Here is an 18,676-nt window from a genome sequence, read left to right on the forward strand (position 1 = left end):
TAACTTGCATATTATAATATCCCTGGTAGATAGGCAGAACAATTATAATATTGCCCCACAGGGTCACAGGAATGAACTAAAATTTGTTTTAAAAATATACATAGCTTCCCCCGTTTAGTCGTCCAGAGTGATAAAACACCGAATAAAAGAATTTTTTTTAAAATGTACAAAATAATACAATGCATTGCCATTCCCATTCCGCATTCGTATTATATTCCTGTTGTTGTGCACTTTAAAATTACATACATTAACATAGTTATAACTTACAATAAATATGCACATTATTATTTAATACTAAGGTTATGAATTTGTACGAAAATTCATCATTTTTAGCTTACTGTATAACATACATATGATAGCTTACTTAACACACAATTTAAATTTGAAACGATATGAATTAAATTTTGAAACTTTTATTTTGAAATTGTTTCCGTCAATTAATACTATTTGCCTACAAAAATGTTATGAATTACATTTATTTATATTTTTTGCCTTAAAAACTGTCTACATTTGATAGAATTTTATATTTTTTCAAATTAATAAATATACCTACTCGTAGACTGCAGTGTATTTATATACTGATCACTTTGGTATTTTGATGTATTTGCAAGATTGATTAGTATATTTTATAGGTAGGTAGGTACCCACTGTATTTCTCAAAATTGGTCTCCATTTATTCAGTCGTATTAATATTAACCATTTGTATAAGTAATGTCCGTACAAAATGTGTACATCTATGTTACGATATAACACACGACGTTTATAAAATATAAACTATTACTGAGATTCTTTAAAATCATATCAATAATATAAGGTAAAATGTCGTGTCAAACCGGCAACTGGATGGATACTGTGTAACTGGGGTTGCACTTGTCAGCGATAAAAAAGAGTCGAGGTTATAATATGATGAAAAAAATGTATGAGCCAGGGAAAACAGGTTCTAGATTACCCATCGTTAATACCTAAGATAAGATATCAAAAGTAGTAAAATACTAAAATGTGCAGAACGCGAAACAAAATTCAAAAATAATAACGTTCAACAATTTCAGATTGAATTGTGCACCAATGGAATAATATTGTCTTCATTTAATTATACCTATAAAGGTGGTATGGATTATATTGCCTATAAGTAAAAATGTTTTTCGGCTTGCGATAAGACGCGATTCACGGTTTGGCCACCCCTGGTGTATGATATTTGAAGGTAGGTATTGTCGGTATCGTTATATTTGCACTATGGTCTCTCTATAATCGTTTAATAAATATTAAATTACATGTTAAAAAATTGTTTGGTCTCTTAGAATATGATTTAAACAAAGGGGCGTGAGGTGAGAGTAAACTTGACTACTCCACGGCTTAACTTAAAAAAATCTGTGTCCCCTACTTAGTTTGCTCGCAACTCGCAAGTCTTAAATTACCTAATTTGTTATCACAGTATAACCATCTCCGTTAGGTACCAATTATAACTTACTATAGAATAAGAATATTCTACTTCGAAGTAGTACGAGTAACCGGATAAGAAACTATGAAAGCCGAACAGTGAAGTGTATAGGTACTCACAGACTACATAGATATCATTGACTTAGTACCTACTAATATAAATAAATAAGATATTATAATAAATTAAGAAAAAATTAACGTACCATCTACTGCAGTTGAAAACGAAATTTAAACACTTAACTCGCGATGGGCCAGAGAACGTGCCCTAAATATTGATAAAAATCAAATTTGATTCTACTACACACGTCTTTTCGGTAGAGTAGTTTACAACGTACTACACCCACGTCGTATGAGCGTACCAAATACAATAATAGACAGGCGTATGACACACGAGGATTACTCGCCTGAATTAAGAAACAATAAGCGCGTGAAATTCAAGTTTATTTTCCTAAAATTTTAAGTCCATTTAAAACTACTATCAACTACTTTTCTTTTTAATAACGCAAAAACATATATACATCATGTAAATGTGTAATATCGCTAATAAATAACACATCTAGTACATTAATAATTGTTAAATTTGTGTAACCAATAGTTTTTTTCAATAAACGAGATTTTATACTCACCAATTTGTTTTAGATCTAAGCACAATAAATTTGTTTATAGATGTCTATGGTCCGGGTTTTTAGGTTAAAAAAAGTTAAAATATTATGCTAATATTCTCTTAAAATTAAAAAAAAATGTAAAATTTAAGTATGCTTTAGTCTGCAATTTTTTTCTCTCACCAAAAATATACACTTATTGTTAAGAGTCTTGCCAAATGATTATAAAATGAAAAAAACCAACAATTATTTTAACTCAATTTATTCAATAGGTAAATGATAAAATAAATGTATAGAGATAGGTCTCAAAATTAAGAATTAAAATAATAGGTATTTCTTTTCTCTCAATTTACAAAATATTCCAAGATATATGCTAAAGAAACTTAATATTCCCAAACACCTAAAATATTCTGGAATATTACAAAAAAACTTCTTGTAAGCTCCTGTGTTGAACGAATCATCCATATTATCTATTCTTATAAAACTGCATATTATACTCAGTAATAATATGTACTACCTGAAAATCTGGACTCAAGACATAAGATGATTATTTAAAATAATCCAAAACATGACACCAGGAGAGTACATTTTATTTTGTTTTTCCATTTAACCCATCTTCTAGTATACTGACTGTATACATTGTGAGTACTTACTACCTAATGATTATCATTTTAATTGTTACAGTCAGTAAATTAATTTAATATTTTTATTTTGCTTGTAGTCTGATGACTCAAACTTATGATACTGTATGTCAAGTAAATAACTATGTTTGTACATCAGGTTGTTATAATTTTTTAAGCAATGCAAGATACATTCTAACTTGCTGCACTATTCACTGCCCACCTCGGCAGGGAAATTGGCAAACAAACCTTAAACCAGAAACGTTGATAAAAGTATCGAAGTACAAAAGTAAATTTGAAGAAAGGTTTTAAAAGGAATACAAATACACAACATTTTATTCACTTTGCTATAAACGATTTATTTTAATTTACTTATTAGATAACTATAAATATAGTAAGTATAAACTATAAATATAATTGCAACTTAACAAACTTAATAACTACTGAACAATCTTAAAAACTAATTAACTCATCACTAACATACTTTTTATATTTACAATAGGATACAAAAGATGAATACCAGTAATTCAGAGATCACTAATTGTTCACAAAAAATACCGCTTTAATAATATCTCCCCTTCCTCCCTCCTGCCACTAATAATTATAAATTTATTTTAACAAAGTTTCAGTTGGCAGTAGCGAGAATCTCAAAGGCTCACAATAAAACTACTGTTGTTCACATAATATGTTAAAACAAAATAACTTTCAGTCATTTGTGTTGCATTTCATCATTGTCATCTTAGAATATATATAGTATTACATTTACAGCAGTACTTTATCATATTGAACTTTAAAATTAAAATAACATACAATCTTAAGATTTTATTTGGGTAATTCAGGTTTAAAATTTGGTATTGATTAATATTTGAGAAATTAAATCATATTAATTTAGAAAAAATACTAGCCTTGAAATCAGAACTTCAAAATTAAATAAACTGTAATAAATAATTTTCAGATTTGATTCAGACTGATTTTACACCGCATAAATAAAGGTAGATTGAAGAACTGAACAATGAACACTTGTATAGCTTTAAAATAAGTAATTAGTAACTCTATGATAGAAATATTTTGTTTTAAACTATATGTCCAAAACACATTTTCGTAACGCATAATAGAAATCATATTTATATTTAACTGTATTATATTTTTGAGTAAGTGTCAAACATTATCATTGCAAGTCTAATAAATTCAAAATTAAATTTTAATTTAAAAATGATTCAGTAAGACAATAAAATATTGAATAATTTAAAGTTATATTGTATAAAAAAATATAACACATTAAATAAGTATTGCACAATCGATAAAATTTAACACTAAACAAAATAAAAATCATTTATATAGAGTTACTATTACCAAGTATTTTTTAATGCTTTAGTGTTTTTCATGTTAACACTAACCAACTGATGACAACACATGTACAATGTTCCCTACCATATTTAGTATTTATGGTGTCCTTTGTTTTTTGTAAATAGTGAATATATTAATATTGTATTAGACTACATATTACTAAACATTAATTTAATTTAATATATTTATTTCAACTGTTTTATTTTACATTTAAGAATGTAAATGTATTTTGTGTCCTTAATAAATTTATTGTTATTTATCTATAACATTCGGCATTAATAGTACATGTTAACAATGATAAAATATATAAAATACATATAATATATATAAATATATTTATATATATACATATGATATATAAGACCTAAATTTCTTTCGAGCACTATTGAGCAAAAATCATTAAGACTTTTGGATTAAGTACTTAAGGTGCCTTAACAATGGATATTTATTTTCTTTAAATAATTTTTTATCACAGTAAAACAGCCTTTTTTTGTCATAAAGGGTCGCCACAATTTGTATATCTACCTACTATTTTAAGTGTTTATGAATTATCAATAAATAACAATTTTGAACACAGAGGGCAAAATATTTTGCAAGTATAAATATAAATATATTTTTTTTATCGACCAAGATCGTTGCCATTTTTGGATTTTGAGGAGGGGGAATTAAGTTAAATAATACTATAAAAAATCAAAAATATTAGGAGCTGGCCAGTCTTGTTGGAGCTATTTAACTTTGATCATATAAGAAAGCGGCAATTTTGTTTTATTTTTAAATGGCCATTGACCTCATGTCCGAACACATGCCTTCTACCTGAGGGGGGCCCATATCAACACTAGTTATCTGCTCTGTACGACTATCTTCACTGCTTGAAACTTCAGGAGTATCACCTTGGTCAGATGTGTATCGATTGATTCTGTTTCCCTTGTAAGACTAAAATTAATTAAATAAAGAAAGAGATGAATTAAAAATAAATGAATCAATCAATACAATATTTTTTCTTACACTGTAGTTTTTCTTGTTGCTTTGGTAGTTGTTGCCGCCATACCTGGCTCCTCTGTTGTTGAACATCTGATGACCATTAGAGGGGCGTACGTTTCCCTGATTGTGATAAGGATAATTTGGATTTAACATCACCTGAGGAACAGCAGGATAGTGCATTTTAGGAAATCGGTGACGGAAATTTGAATTAGGAACAAAAAATGGGCTGGTAAAAGATGAGTTGACCATAGGACCAGTAGTATTAGTATGTCTGGGATGAGATATAGTAGTTGGCCCAGTTTTATAAAATGTGCGAGCCTCCAAATACTTTTTGGGTCCATTTTTCATGTAGTCGTTGTTATTCTTAATAGATAAATTATTGTTGTTGCCCTGATATTGATGAGCGTCACCACGTTGCTTAGCACAGTCCTTTTGTTCTGGACGCATATTTATGGAAGGTGGGGGATGTCTAATATTATACTGAATTTGGGTCATAAGTAATTGATTGGGTGATTGGTCAGATTTTTCAGGATCCGGTGTAGACGATGTGGTAGGCTTAGAAACAATTGGTTGAGAGACTGTTTGTGGAGGAGGCTCTGCTAAACTTATGACCGGAGTTAGGTGTAACTGCTGAGGTTCAGGTGTATATGTCGGAGGTTTTTCCTCGTCATTTCTAACTACGGACATCAGTGATACAAACTGATTTGTGGTAATTACTTGCGCTTGTCCTACCTAAAGCCAGAGATTCAATATTTCAACATAACGCACACTTTAAAAAGAGCTGAGCGAGAAAATAAAGTCTTATAGAAATAATTTTTACTCAACAAACATAAAAATATACTAAAATTTATACATAAATGTTGCTCACACTATTTTCCTGGTAAACAGGGTTTTTGTTTTTAACAATTTGACTCATTACTATACTTTAAATTACAATATTTTTCTTTATCAATTAAATGTAAATAAAATTTACTATAAGATAACTATGAGGAAAGTAGGAATAGCATGTTAAAATTATTATATTTATTACTTAAAAAATAAAATATATAAAATTATAAATTTTGACAAGATGTTGCTTAAGAAATTGTCCATACCAAATGGGTCGGCAAATAAAAGAACTTAAACCATATCCATTATACTAATAGATGGAGCATGGCAGAGTTGAGTAGTGTGGTGACGTTAAATTGCTTTACCGCTGATGCCATTACAAATAGTATAAATAATTCTTCACACACATTTTTCATCCAATAAATTTTTCAACAATTTTTCACTAATAGTCCTTATATTATAATTATTACTGGGAATTCACTACTTATTCATAAGGAATATTGAAATATTGATGAATCGTGGTATAAATAAATAGTGTGATATGATAATGATTATTACCTATTTACACTGTCAACTACACACCAACTAGTGTGGTCAACTGAAGTGTAGTAATCAGCGAAATTCAGTGAGGAACTACTACCATACTCAGTCTATTAGTTTAAGTTATAAGACTTAAGTAAATCTTCTTCATAACATATACATTTTAAGTAAACAATTCATTTATCTCGGCCAATTCAAATATATTCGAGAAAACTATTATGATTTTGAGAAAATTATTTTGATCCTAAGTAAAAAAAAAAGTGAACTATATTATTTTATTTTCTAACTTTGCTTAAGAAAATAAAATTTAATTCATATCACCAAAATCTATTGCCTATTAACTCGCTCAGTCCCAAAGTAAAATTATTGGAATTAAATTACTTAATTACCGAAGCATCTGATGAAGGTGGCCTAGGATTTGCGCACTGTTCAGTAAATACTGGTTGATGAACAAGTTGAATATTTTCCATGACTGGATCGTAATACGGATAACCACCATCAGAAGTTGCAACCATATAAGGCATATATGGTGACATGATTGGCATTGGATAGGCCATATCAGGAGTAGGTACCATACTAGACATTTGAGTTCCCGGATAATATGGTGTATCACAAGGCATTGAAAAAAGAACCTTTGATCCTTGAGTACTGTTACAAACCTAAAATAATAAGATTTAAATTACATTAATTGAAAAAAATAAAATTATAAAAGTGATTTCAAATTATATTAGTTTTTCTGATCAATTTTTTAAATAATTAGAAGTAAAAACTCAGTTACTTTTGCAAAAAAAATGTAATTAATCAACATTGTTTTTTAGCAATATTTTGGTTTTTCTAATAATAACCCATATTTTCAATTTAATTTTCTGAAGAATACATTTTTAATTTGTCTATGTAGATACAAAAATGGATCACTATTATTTTTAATAATTGGTTATTTTATAAGGAAAACTTAGCAACTATAAATTTAGCAAAAAACTCATTTTTTTCAAAATCAAAATTTGACTAGTTTTCATACTATATAATTGTCTCTTATGGGTAAATTAAATTTGAACTGCATGGAGTTTGAGTATGAGGACAATATTAATAGGATGGACCATAAGGACCCTAACTTATATATCCATTAAAAAATAAATAGTTATAATCATTTTTAGCAGTTTATCACCAGTGTTGAAAAATTTTGAATTTATATAACATACTCAGAATTTCATCAATGTCTAAAATATATTCTGAGTCTGGCTGGGTTGAGCTAGCCAAATAATTGTATCAGATCTAGCTCATACTCTACTCTACTCCCACTAAGAACTATGAGGATATGAAAAATATAGCTTTTAGAGGATGTCAAGAGGATTACTTGTTATAAATCTTTGACCCACACGCAAAATACCAAATTAGATTTCAGCAGAAACAATCTTGTATTGTTAGTTTTAATATTGAATAAGTTGACAACCTATTATTGAATTTAAATTAAGAATATTGACGTGTTTCGTGTTTTTACAATACATTAATTTTTCAGTGAAATGGGTATGAAAATATTTAAAGTACAATATTGTACATGTTTAATACTCATATTTTACCTTAAAATTGGAATATTAACTAAAAAAATTAAGATCATGTTTATACTTTTGAGTTTGATATAAGGTCGGTTCACTCAAATATTTAACAATACAAAATTGATTCTAATGAAAGCAATGTTGTATGTGGGGTGAGAGATGGAAAACAAATGGTTTACCGACATTCTCTTTGGAAAAAAAAAAATATATGCTAATTAATTACAAATAAAGAATTTTTGCACTTGATAAACTCACCGAGCTCACTGGTAAGTTAGGGTAAGCTTGTTGTACCAGAACTTGAGGTACTGGATTTGGATAGAATATAGGTTGACCACTATAACCTTGCATGCTAGTAGCACTTTGTGTTCCATAAGGAGCTAAATACACAATTACAAAATAACTGATAGTTTAATATAATCATAGTTATCTTTAATTAGTTACCTGCATATACATTAGGGAGGGATTCTGTCGATGACGAGTTTTGTTGACCAGGAGGTTGAGGTGTTACAGAAGTATTCCCATTCATTGGCATATTAAAAAAAGCCATTCCATTTTGATAAGTATACATAACTGGTGCTAACATTGGTTGAGCCGGAGTTGGCAATGGAGGAACTGAATACTGCTGAACTTGACTACTATATGACATTAAGTGTGATTGTTGTTGAGGAGAGTTGTTAGAATCATAATTGCTTTTGGTATCCTAAAAATAATAATTAAAATAGCTTAAAAAACATGTTTAATGAACACACCATATTTAAAAAGTATACTTATACAATACTTATTGACATATAAACATTTATTTACATACTTAGTTAAAACTTTTATCAATCATGCCTAATTGGCACTAAACCAAAAAAAAATCAATCTTTTGTTTGGATAAGTCATGATCTAGATATTAAATATTACTTCAAACATTAAAATTATTGGCGTCAACTTAATTAGCATTGAATAATGATAAAGACCTAAGTATATAGAATATTTATAAATACATTTTTTTCTTATATACTATTTTGAGTTAAAACTTCTCATTTTTAGAACTTAAGCAAGCGCCTACAATAAAAATACTCAAATTTATACAAATGACCAATTATAGAACTTTCTTATTGTATAGTAATAAATATTACCTGCTCTAATTCCACTTAAAATTAAGCTGGAATCCTATTTAAAAGATGTGTTGTTAAATGTTAAGTAATCAAATAATGAATTGATCATTTTCACCAATTTTATGGACTATGTTTATCTCTAAAATTCTTAGATAAGGTATCAATAAAACTAATTACAAACACATACAAATACAAACATAAAATAGTTATCAAATGACACCAATAAAAAAAAATGTTATGATTAAAATTAGAAACTTAGCATTACAAACATAGCTAACGCCTCTGGACTAAGAACATACATATGGATACAGCTAACTGCAAGAGTTATAATTGATATCAATTTAGGTACTCAGTTTATTTTGTTGTATAATGTCTCTTTTTTAAATATAGGTACACGCTCGATAAAAATTAACTATGAACTTTTTCATCATAAAAAAAAAAATTAAAATAAAATAACAATGTAACACATACTTTCTCATAAGCAGGAGCTATGTTGATACGTTTGTCTTTAAACATCAGAACGGGCCCCTAAAAAAAAAAAATGCTGTTAACAAAATTAAAGTAAAAATTGAGAAAAGAGTGAATGTAGCAAATAAAATTTAGAAATGACCAAACATAAGTAAGTGAAATAATACCAACTGAATTACAGAAAGTATGTTAAGTTTCAAATATATTTGACGGATTCATTCAAAAATTTAAGTTAACTTACAGCATCAATAATTTTTTTAACTTCTTCGTCAGAGCCAAAAGTAATAAAACCAAATCCTTTAAGAGCACCAGCTTTATCTTTGACAATTTTTACAACTTTAACCTCTCCATAAATTGAAAAGAAATTTCGCAATTCTTGTTCTGAAGTGCCACTGGATAAACCACCGACAAATATTCGGTTTGGCACCATAGTAGATCCAACACGTTTATCCGCCACGTTGTGGTTATTATATCTATATGTTTGTTGTTGCAAAGTAGACAGTTCCAAGTGTTGGTATCTCTCCTCAATGCTAGTATACGTTATCTGTATTGTAACAAGTTATGAATTAGGTTATGAAACAATAGTTTAATTTTTAAAATTGTTTATTCTATATAAATTTTGCTATTTTAGTAAATACCTTGCGGCCTCGTTTCATTTGTGACATAATAGTTTGGCAGTAATGCAGGAAAGAAGGATGAGAATATACAAAGGAAACCTATTTGAAGGAAAATGACAAAATTAGCAAATAAAATTAAAAACTTAAATCTAAATTTAAAAGATATGACAAGTATATTTTACATCTCACAACCATCATCATAATTCAACCCGAAATAAATAATGCCTACAGGCAAGTCAATTTAAATATATTTTATGAAAAATTAAAAAAATTAGGTATACACAACTAATTTAATTAAAAATGTATTTTTTAAACAGAGTTTAAAAAGGTAAGGAGGAATATAAATGCAGGGAAACGGTTTGAAATAAATCAACATTAATAATAAGAAGGTATCTTAGGTTAGGTAAGGTATTGTTTTCTTATTTTGTGAATTACTATAATTTTTAATTATATTATAAAGTAGATTCTTGAACACTTCTCCATAACCACTTTCCCGCAAGACATTTTCAGATCCTGATGAATTGTATCTACTTAACAAAGTTAACATTTGAAGATTGTTTTATTCATATAATATATACCTATATATATGAAAGAGAAAAAATGAATGAAACCCTCAGAAAAAAATGTTTATAGAATGCAAAATAAAAGATTTAAAATTTTTGTAATACTTTACTATACTACGGTGTATTGCCTAGTGAACCACAGATAACACACGTATAAACTGAAATCAATAAATAATTGTGGAAATAATGACGAATGGAGTAGGCAAAAATAAACAATTCAAAACGAGTCGCGTAAAAAACGTGTAGTACAACAAACACTACGTACCTATCTATAAAAATATAGAAAACTAAATATTAATTTTTTTTTTTCCTAAATAACGTCGACGGTGGCTATTGACTACTGGGCAGTGCGTACAAACCTAGTACGAACTATGATACGACTGTGCTACGCGAACTTAAATATCCAAGAAACTGCATTGCCGTGTACACAGACAAGATTGTAAATTCAGAAACGAACAATTCGGTGAACAACGATAACACGAATTCGTTGTCCTGGAAAACTCGTAAACACAATACACGGTAACAACAGTTTTATGCAACAAAATAAAATAAATTCTAACGATATCTCAAACTCATAGATAGACGGACGGATAGAAATAAAGACGGAGAGATACAGAGAGAATTGAGAAAGAACGAGATAAATCTACATTGTTATTAAATTAGCGAGAAGACATTGCCGACCGAATGGGTATTCCCCGATGTATGATAAGAAACTGCCCGGTGGTGAGATTTGGTGAAACATGATAAATGATCACCGCGCCATAAAACCAGTAACGACTGCTTACATACCAGAGAATAGCTGATAATCACCTCGATAACGTCCCGCCATCTCGGCCATTCTAATCACGAATCATAACTCCAAAAATAACAGACGACATGTTAATTACACATTTTTCATGGGTTTTCGATTTCAGGCTTTACCCACGTCCAGTGCACACAAATCTATCTAGCGCCAAATAAATTACAACTTGACCAAATAATACATTTAAAGAGAACGGTCCTGCGGTCGCCATAAGTAGATCGTAAAAGCAATAAATAATACCTATTCGATGAACTAACACGAAATACTCACTTTGTAAAAATATTGTGTTTAGCCTGGAAAGCTCTTTCGAAAGCCGTCTGCCTCCAAGTCCCCGCTGGTCAGCTCTCGTACGACCGGACTCCGGACGTGTTCACACGAAACGGTCGGCTACAAACACACGAAATAAAAGTCAAAACATTTGCAAATTAACATTAAAAATGCGATTCGATCCCAATCGGGTCCTGTTGATGCAACAAACTGCCCAACGATCCGTCTTACCGTTGGTGTCGGTCATCTCGTCGAAACTTGCAGCAATCGGCCAGCGATGTTAAAATCGAACAGCGGCGGCGGCGAAGACCGATAGCGACAGCGGTGAAAAGTGATAGTAGAAGAAGAAGAAAAAGTAGAAGAGAAGAAGAAACTGGCGGCAGTGAAGCGTGTGTGTCGTCTTTCAGACTTTTCTGTGGTGTTGAGTGCAACGATGTCTGTCAGTCGCGGCACGCGCGAGGGAACTGAGCGTTCTGCTTCTGCGTGCAAAACGCGATAGTAGAAAATAATAAATCGACGGTATTGTACCTAATGTCCTAATAATAAGATATTATGGCAAATACGGCGGCGGGCGTACACGACGAAATGATGTGCGTGTGTTATGCGAGTGTGTGTGTGTGTGTGTGTATGTGTGTGTGTGTGTGTGTGAAAAAAATGTATAAATAAATATTATGATCGGACGGAAAAAAAAAACAAAAAAAAAAAAAGCGTACGACTAACAAACGGATTTAATTATAATCAGTGAAAGAATGAAGGAAAAAAAGAAGAAAACACGTTCGGGAGTGAAGAAGGGTATCTGTGGGGTGTGCGCGCGCGCGTGATTGCGTCTGAAGTGTGTACTGTGTATGGGTGTGTGTGTGTGTGTGTGTGTGTGTGTGTGTGTGAAAAAACCAATATAAATAATAATAATAAACGAATAAATATAAAATAATAAAAGCAAAGAGTACACAAACGCGACGCGCGATTAGGAACATATGCGCGGTGCCCGATAGGATAATGTGCGGTGCGCCGTGCGCGAGAGCAGCCTGCGGGCAGCAGCTTGGCATCGGAATTATCGGAACACGCGCGTGGGGGGCGGGGCCCGCGGTTATAGAGACCCGGGTACGACGACGGGCCGGCGCGCGCGAACGCGTGACGTCACCGCGAGTTCGCACGGATGTTCGGCGTTTCGCGAGGGCGCCATTCGAACCACAGACATATGCGATTCGAACGGGTGAGTCCGGGTTCCTTTCCGCAGTTTCGCGTCAACCACATGAGTACATCACCTGCCGACTGGCCACCGAAACTGCCACTTAGCGTGAGCTTACACGCCAGCCTAACTAGCAGGGGCTCGGGGTTGGTGCTCGGTGACCTGCAGTAACCCCCATAGAAGGTTTTTAGCCTATTCTAGTTAAAATCCGAATCATTGCACAGAAAAAAAATCTCTCATGGGTTCAATGTGTAAAGTTAATTAATAAATAATAATGTATTAATATTTTGGATGTACCATGTACCGGTTTATATGAATTATTCTTATTTTATTTTTAATGAATTATGAGGAGTGCGCGGGAGAGGACGCTTTTACTCTGTGATTTATCTTCAATTTCTATCTTTGGTCTAACAAAATTCTATCTGTGACTACTTGACTATAGTAATGCGTATGATGGAGAGTTTAGGAGAGGGCTTTTTATAGATTTGTATTTCGTATGCTGTAATCCGTATAGGTTAGAACTTAAAAAGCAAATCGATTCTGACCTACACTGATCGCACGACGTATCGTCTGGTACTCATATTGTATATTTGTATGCAGACTGACGAGACAATAGTGATTCTCAACCTTTTTAAAGTATTGACCCGCAAATTTGGTACTCAATTTTTTTGCAACACTTAAAATGATTTTCCTTGTGTACACGCATATTGCATAATGCATGTTATGTCTCATATATAATAGTTATGTACTAATGTGTTGGCGATCCCAAGTAATAAACTATAATTAACTTTTGCAATTGTTCAGCGACTACCAGTGGGTAATATAAATACACCTATATACCTATAATCATTATTTCGCATAGAATAAAACTACTTGTGACTAGCCTGGAAATAATCTTTATCGTACCTATAAAGTATAGGTAAAATGCGTGAAAGGTTTTTTTATTTTAATATAATATTATGGATAGGTACCATCAAATTACGGTTAAAACTTAAAAGACACAATGCGAAATATAAAACACAATTATACATGTACTGCATGCAGATATACAGTATAAGTAAGTAATAATTATTATTACTAACATCGCACTTGACACTCGACCAATAATATTATTGTATATTTGTATCTACACCGCTGAGGGGACGACATGTGCACACGTGTTAACGGCAAAGTGCAAATATTTAAACAATTATTAAAAACGATTGTTCAATGTTCCATATTCGGCTCAATAACCGTAATTCGGTATAAGCAGTGCCACACGCCCGAATAGTGTCGTTAAGATTATCTCTATATACGCTTTATTTTGTGAATTTCCCACTTACAACACAACGAAATACGATTACCTATAAGCTGTGTGTAGTGTGCCTGTGTTTGTGTGTTCAATCGTTCGATCGTACATTTTATACCTACTACATAATATTATATATTAATTATATTATTTATACATATTTTGTATAGATACGACATAATACATAATAGTGTACTAGCGTACAATATAATAATATACATATTATTATCTTAAACACGTTAACACACATTCTAATCATAATACTATATAATATTTGTAGTATGTAAGTGATAGGACGTAGTCATGTGATAGTTTTTTTCATTTCGGTTTTCGAATAGATTTCAGAATGAACAGCTACGTGCGTATCGTGTACCTACTATGATACTATATTAGCACAGATATGATATTAGTTAGATAATATTTTGTTGTTTCAGTAAACGACTAAATTATCTCTAAACATTGACGAGAACATATATTTACCTTTACCTATATCTTCTCTACAGTACCAACGCTATCATACATATGTTTTATCAGAAGGTTATTCAAACGATACTTCGATAGAACTTATAATATTTATAATATTATAATAACTAATTTCTTTGTAATCAATGTAATCGTTATGGCTCCAAACAACTACACAAATTACGAATTATTTGTTACAGCTTGTAATAGCATAAATTCTATGCCATAGAACAATGCGGTAATAATATGGTAATGGATAAGTACCTAGCTAATTCTAATTCCAATGGGTCTTTTCCTTAAATCGTGTTACTCATCCTAATAAATTGTTTTATTTTATACAGGTTGTAAATTTTTCAAAAAAAATAATAAAAACCTAGTCTTAAGATAAAATTCTTACATAGGTTAAAATATGCTAAGGTTCTTTTGAAAAACAATTATGAGTTTTCGGTTAACCAATAACTATTTTATACAAGTCATGATATGAAAAGATATTATGTCATCGTCAACATGTTTTAAATGAATTTGTTACATTTTCACGTACTTACCTTCCTATTCGATTTTGAGAAAAACTTGAATATGAATGCAATCGTACACGTAGGGACTAAATGCTAATGAATAGTGAATAGAAATTAATTCTTTTTTCAACTAGAAAGAATGTATTTCTCAGCATAGTCAGCATAGGGGCTTGCTTTTAAAATAAAATATGTTCTAAACACTGGCTGAATCTTCTATCTTCTCCCATGACCTCTTTTGTTTAGTTAGTATAGACGTTTAGTAATCAGTGATGCATTATTTCATTTCATACGGGACTATAATATTATTGTTTCATATTTGTGCCTATTGAATATAAACTACTTGTTTATGTTTTTATTTTTAAAAACAATTTTGAAATGAAATATTAATCGAATACTGATGTTTAAAATTGAAATAAAATATAAATAATAAATAATATTATATTAATGTACGAACAATAAATTCAGGCTATTAAAATGATAATATCATACATTAAATCACTGATATCAACTAGTAGATGGATGCAGCTATATTAGACACTATTATATTATACCAATATTATTGGCAATTACCAGTAGGTAGTAAATAAGTAATAACTGTGGTTTATCGTTTATATTATATGAGTAAGCTGTTTATAGATATTTTATAGATAATAGATGTGGACATGTGGTCTGATATAGATATGTTTATACTTTATAAGGTTATCTGTATATAAAAACCAAGGACTAAGATATAAAATCTTAGTCCGTGACTAACACCAAACTTTAATTTGAAACTATAGTTGTAATTGATAACTTATAATTTAATAATATTGGTGACTGAAGTAGTAATACTCGTTCGTAAACGTTTATTACGATTTAAAAATATTGTAGACATCATATAGGTAGTTAGGTCTATCACTTATCTATTTTGGAGCTAAATATGTATACATTTTCTGTTAACTTGATATTTTCTTTTCATTTTATACATTATAGAGTTACGAAAAAAATAGCCAAATAATGCCTCTTTACGAACCTTACATATCATATGTAGCATTGATTTAGACCAAAAATGTCAGTTTTCAACCATTTTCATACTTTATCAGTTTAAGATTCTTACTGAATTACTTATAACCCAATGGCCTGTTATATTCAATGTGTACTGATTACTGAAAGGCATTTGATAAAGTAAAATACAGCAAAGGCGGATACAGAGAAGCGGGCAATGGAGGCACTTGCCTCCTCCCCCTCGTTTACCAAAAAAATTTGATGTAATATATATTTTATTAACAATTATTATACATTCAGACTTGGTGAAATATAATCTCTCCCCCATTTAATGACATTTTAGCCATAGGTTACATATCACGTCCTAGATGAGTATCAAAATCTAAATAATTTAGAGATTTAAAAACTTTTCCACCATATACCCATACCCAATAATAATGCTTGAATAATTTACCAAATCCTCAACATGACATTGTATATGTAATAATTATTTAGCACCTGATTTTTTTTTAATATTTGGATGATCCTTAACTTTTAGCGGAGATGATCTTAAATAATATATTGTTGGTTACTATCTAAAACTTTCAGTTCGTAAATAAATTAAACTGGTTTTTAATTTTTCTTGAATATCCTAGAGGCCTATCCCCCAGGTTTTGTCATACAATCTATACATGCATACCTAACTTAATATTTAAGAACATGGAAAATAAAGTGTTACTCTATAGAAATTACTCCCCTTTAGCTTGTTATATTCAAATTTATTACATTGTGACTTGTGAGAAATACTAGTTATATTCAACGTTACGTACCTATCGTTATAACGATAATAACTATACCCGCTACCCAAAAGAATGGTTATTAATGTGATATTAAAAAGTATGTTATTAAGTATGAATATTATCAGTTGGATATATTTTAATTATCCCCCCCTCCCTTGATACATTTCTGGATTCACCCCTGCCCGAAATTAGTTTCCAGTTACGGCCCTGCTAAGATGAATTTATCATATTGCCATGAAATACTCAGATACTCTGTAACCTGAAACGTCTTACGTCAAAAAGATATATTAGAAGAAAGACGAAAGTAGAAACGAAATAATGGTAATACGATTAATAAATATGAGAATATGATTAACTGATTAACTGCAGAGTATTTTGTAATTGTATTTTCTTTTCATAAGCAATAAAAATATAAAAATGTGCTAACGATGAAACTATGAAAGTACATTTTTATTGTCAAAATGTCGTTCTCGTTACCAATAAATAATAATATTATAAGCGTTAGGTACCTTACCTAATCACTTTACTAGCTTAGTAGCAGCTAAATTATAATATTATGTACCATTACTTATTAGTCTTACATAATGTATATAGGTAAACATTTTTATCGTAGTCATTTACGTTAGTCGTAGTATACGTTAAAAATAATTTTATGAGAAAACGAAATAACAATATGATGTTAGGCAGAGAAGTAGGTACGAGGTACCTTCTTATAATTTATATTATTAATTTTCGCCCTGAGAACTCGTAAAAATTATTAGTACCTATTCTATAAATGGATACTATTGTCTATTGATTATATGTATACTAAGGTCTTTGAAGTTTGAAGCTATTTTTTAACGTTGATAATAAGTAACACTGTGCACCTATACCTAAATGTATAGTTACTAAGTTATTTATAATGTACATACTACATGTCTTGCCATGGACGTGCGATCTCCAAATAGCCAACACGACCAACGATACGTCTTTTGAAGTACAGTAGAGCCTCGATAGTCCGGACGAATTCAGACCGAGCATCGTCCGGATTATCGATTTTCCAGATTACCGGAGGTTTTTCAAAATTATCTACTCAAATGACTAAGATTTAACTTTAATTTCACCATCTTTATATTTATTGCATTTTAAATTACAAGAATAATAATTAAATTAAAACTAAACTAATGAATTACAAAAAAAAAAAATGTCTATAATAATATGTATGTAGAACTTAAGTATAGTAATCGGTAATTTTTTTCTGAACAATACTTTTAATTTTCAACAAATGGAATTTTGCCGTCCGGATTACCGCCTTCTCCGGATTATCGGGAGTCCGGATTATCGAGGCTCTACTGTATAAGCGAACATCACAGTCATGAACGTACGATTTATTTATAAATTTAGGTTTGGAAACTGTAAAATAGTATTTTTCTGAAAAGGATCAACTGTCTAAATTTTCATAATTATTGAAAATGAACATAGTAGAAGTAAAGTAAAAGCTAAAGGATCAACTGTCTAAATATTTAGAAAAATGTCCTTTAGCTTTACTGCTTTACTTCTACTATGCCCATTTTCAATAATTTTGAACTATTTAGTTAATCTAAACCGATAAACTAATGTCCTGACCTAACTGTTCCATAGTTATTACAATATGGTAGATGTCGACGAGCTAACACTGATAATAGATCAAAATAATATTTTATAATATTATAATCTATAAAAGTATAAAATATAGCTGTGTGTCAGTCATTA

The 18,676-nt window shown here is 30.3% G+C and overlaps 2 protein-coding genes across 4 annotated transcripts in view; both read right to left on the reverse strand.

Moving 5' to 3' along the window:
• The window catches only part of LOC111029602 (probable cation-transporting ATPase 13A3), a 28,636-nt gene extending 26,896 nt beyond the window's left edge, over positions 1 to 1,740 (reverse strand). The window contains exon 1 of the mRNA XM_022308693.1: positions 1,641 to 1,740. The gene's annotated coding sequence lies outside the window, so the exon portion shown is untranslated. The remainder of the gene's footprint in view (positions 1 to 1,640) is intronic.
• A 1,499-nt stretch (positions 1,741 to 3,239) lies between these two features.
• On the reverse strand, positions 3,240 to 12,739 carry LOC111029586 (integrator complex subunit 3 homolog). 3 transcript variants are annotated; one of them, XM_022308641.1, is made up of 10 exons: positions 11,960 to 12,739; positions 11,732 to 11,848; positions 10,118 to 10,195; positions 9,721 to 10,023; positions 9,483 to 9,539; positions 8,350 to 8,608; positions 8,164 to 8,285; positions 6,745 to 7,014; positions 5,012 to 5,719; positions 3,240 to 4,939 (listed from the first exon to the last, which is right to left on the reverse strand). In XM_022308641.1, exons 3-10 carry the CDS (start codon positions 10,142 to 10,144, stop codon positions 4,778 to 4,780), a joined length of 1,908 nt encoding a protein of 635 aa, XP_022164333.1. In that variant the 5' UTR covers positions 10,145 to 10,195; positions 11,732 to 11,848; positions 11,960 to 12,739; the 3' UTR covers positions 3,240 to 4,777. The 3 variants fall into 3 exon arrangements, with proteins under 3 accessions (XP_022164333.1, XP_022164351.1, XP_022164343.1); XM_022308659.1 differs by lacking the exon at positions 10,118 to 10,195 and having other exon boundaries at positions 11,960 to 12,738; XM_022308651.1 differs by lacking the exons at positions 11,732 to 11,848; positions 11,960 to 12,739 and adding an exon at positions 10,925 to 11,374.
• Positions 12,740 to 18,676: the final 5,937 nt, after the last annotated feature.

The sequence above is a fragment of the Myzus persicae genome, unplaced genomic scaffold (genome assembly GCF_001856785.1).
Source record: "Myzus persicae strain clone G006 unplaced genomic scaffold, MPER_G0061.0, whole genome shotgun sequence".
NCBI classification, from domain to species: domain Eukaryota; kingdom Metazoa; phylum Arthropoda; class Insecta; order Hemiptera; family Aphididae; genus Myzus; species Myzus persicae.

Bases quoted from the DNA above. Each gene is read 5' to 3' on its own strand.
- LOC111029586 (XM_022308641.1), bottom strand. From the start codon at position 10,144: ATGTCACAAATGAAACGAGGCCGCAAG. The intron at 8,286-8,349 runs GTAACTAATTAA...TTGTGTATTTAG, and splicing joins CCTCCCTAATGTATATGCAG to CTCCTTATGGAACACAAAGT. The intron at 4,940-5,011 runs GTAAGAAAAAAT...AATTAATTTTAG, and splicing joins GCAACAAGAAAAACTACAGT to TCTTACAAGGGAAACAGAAT.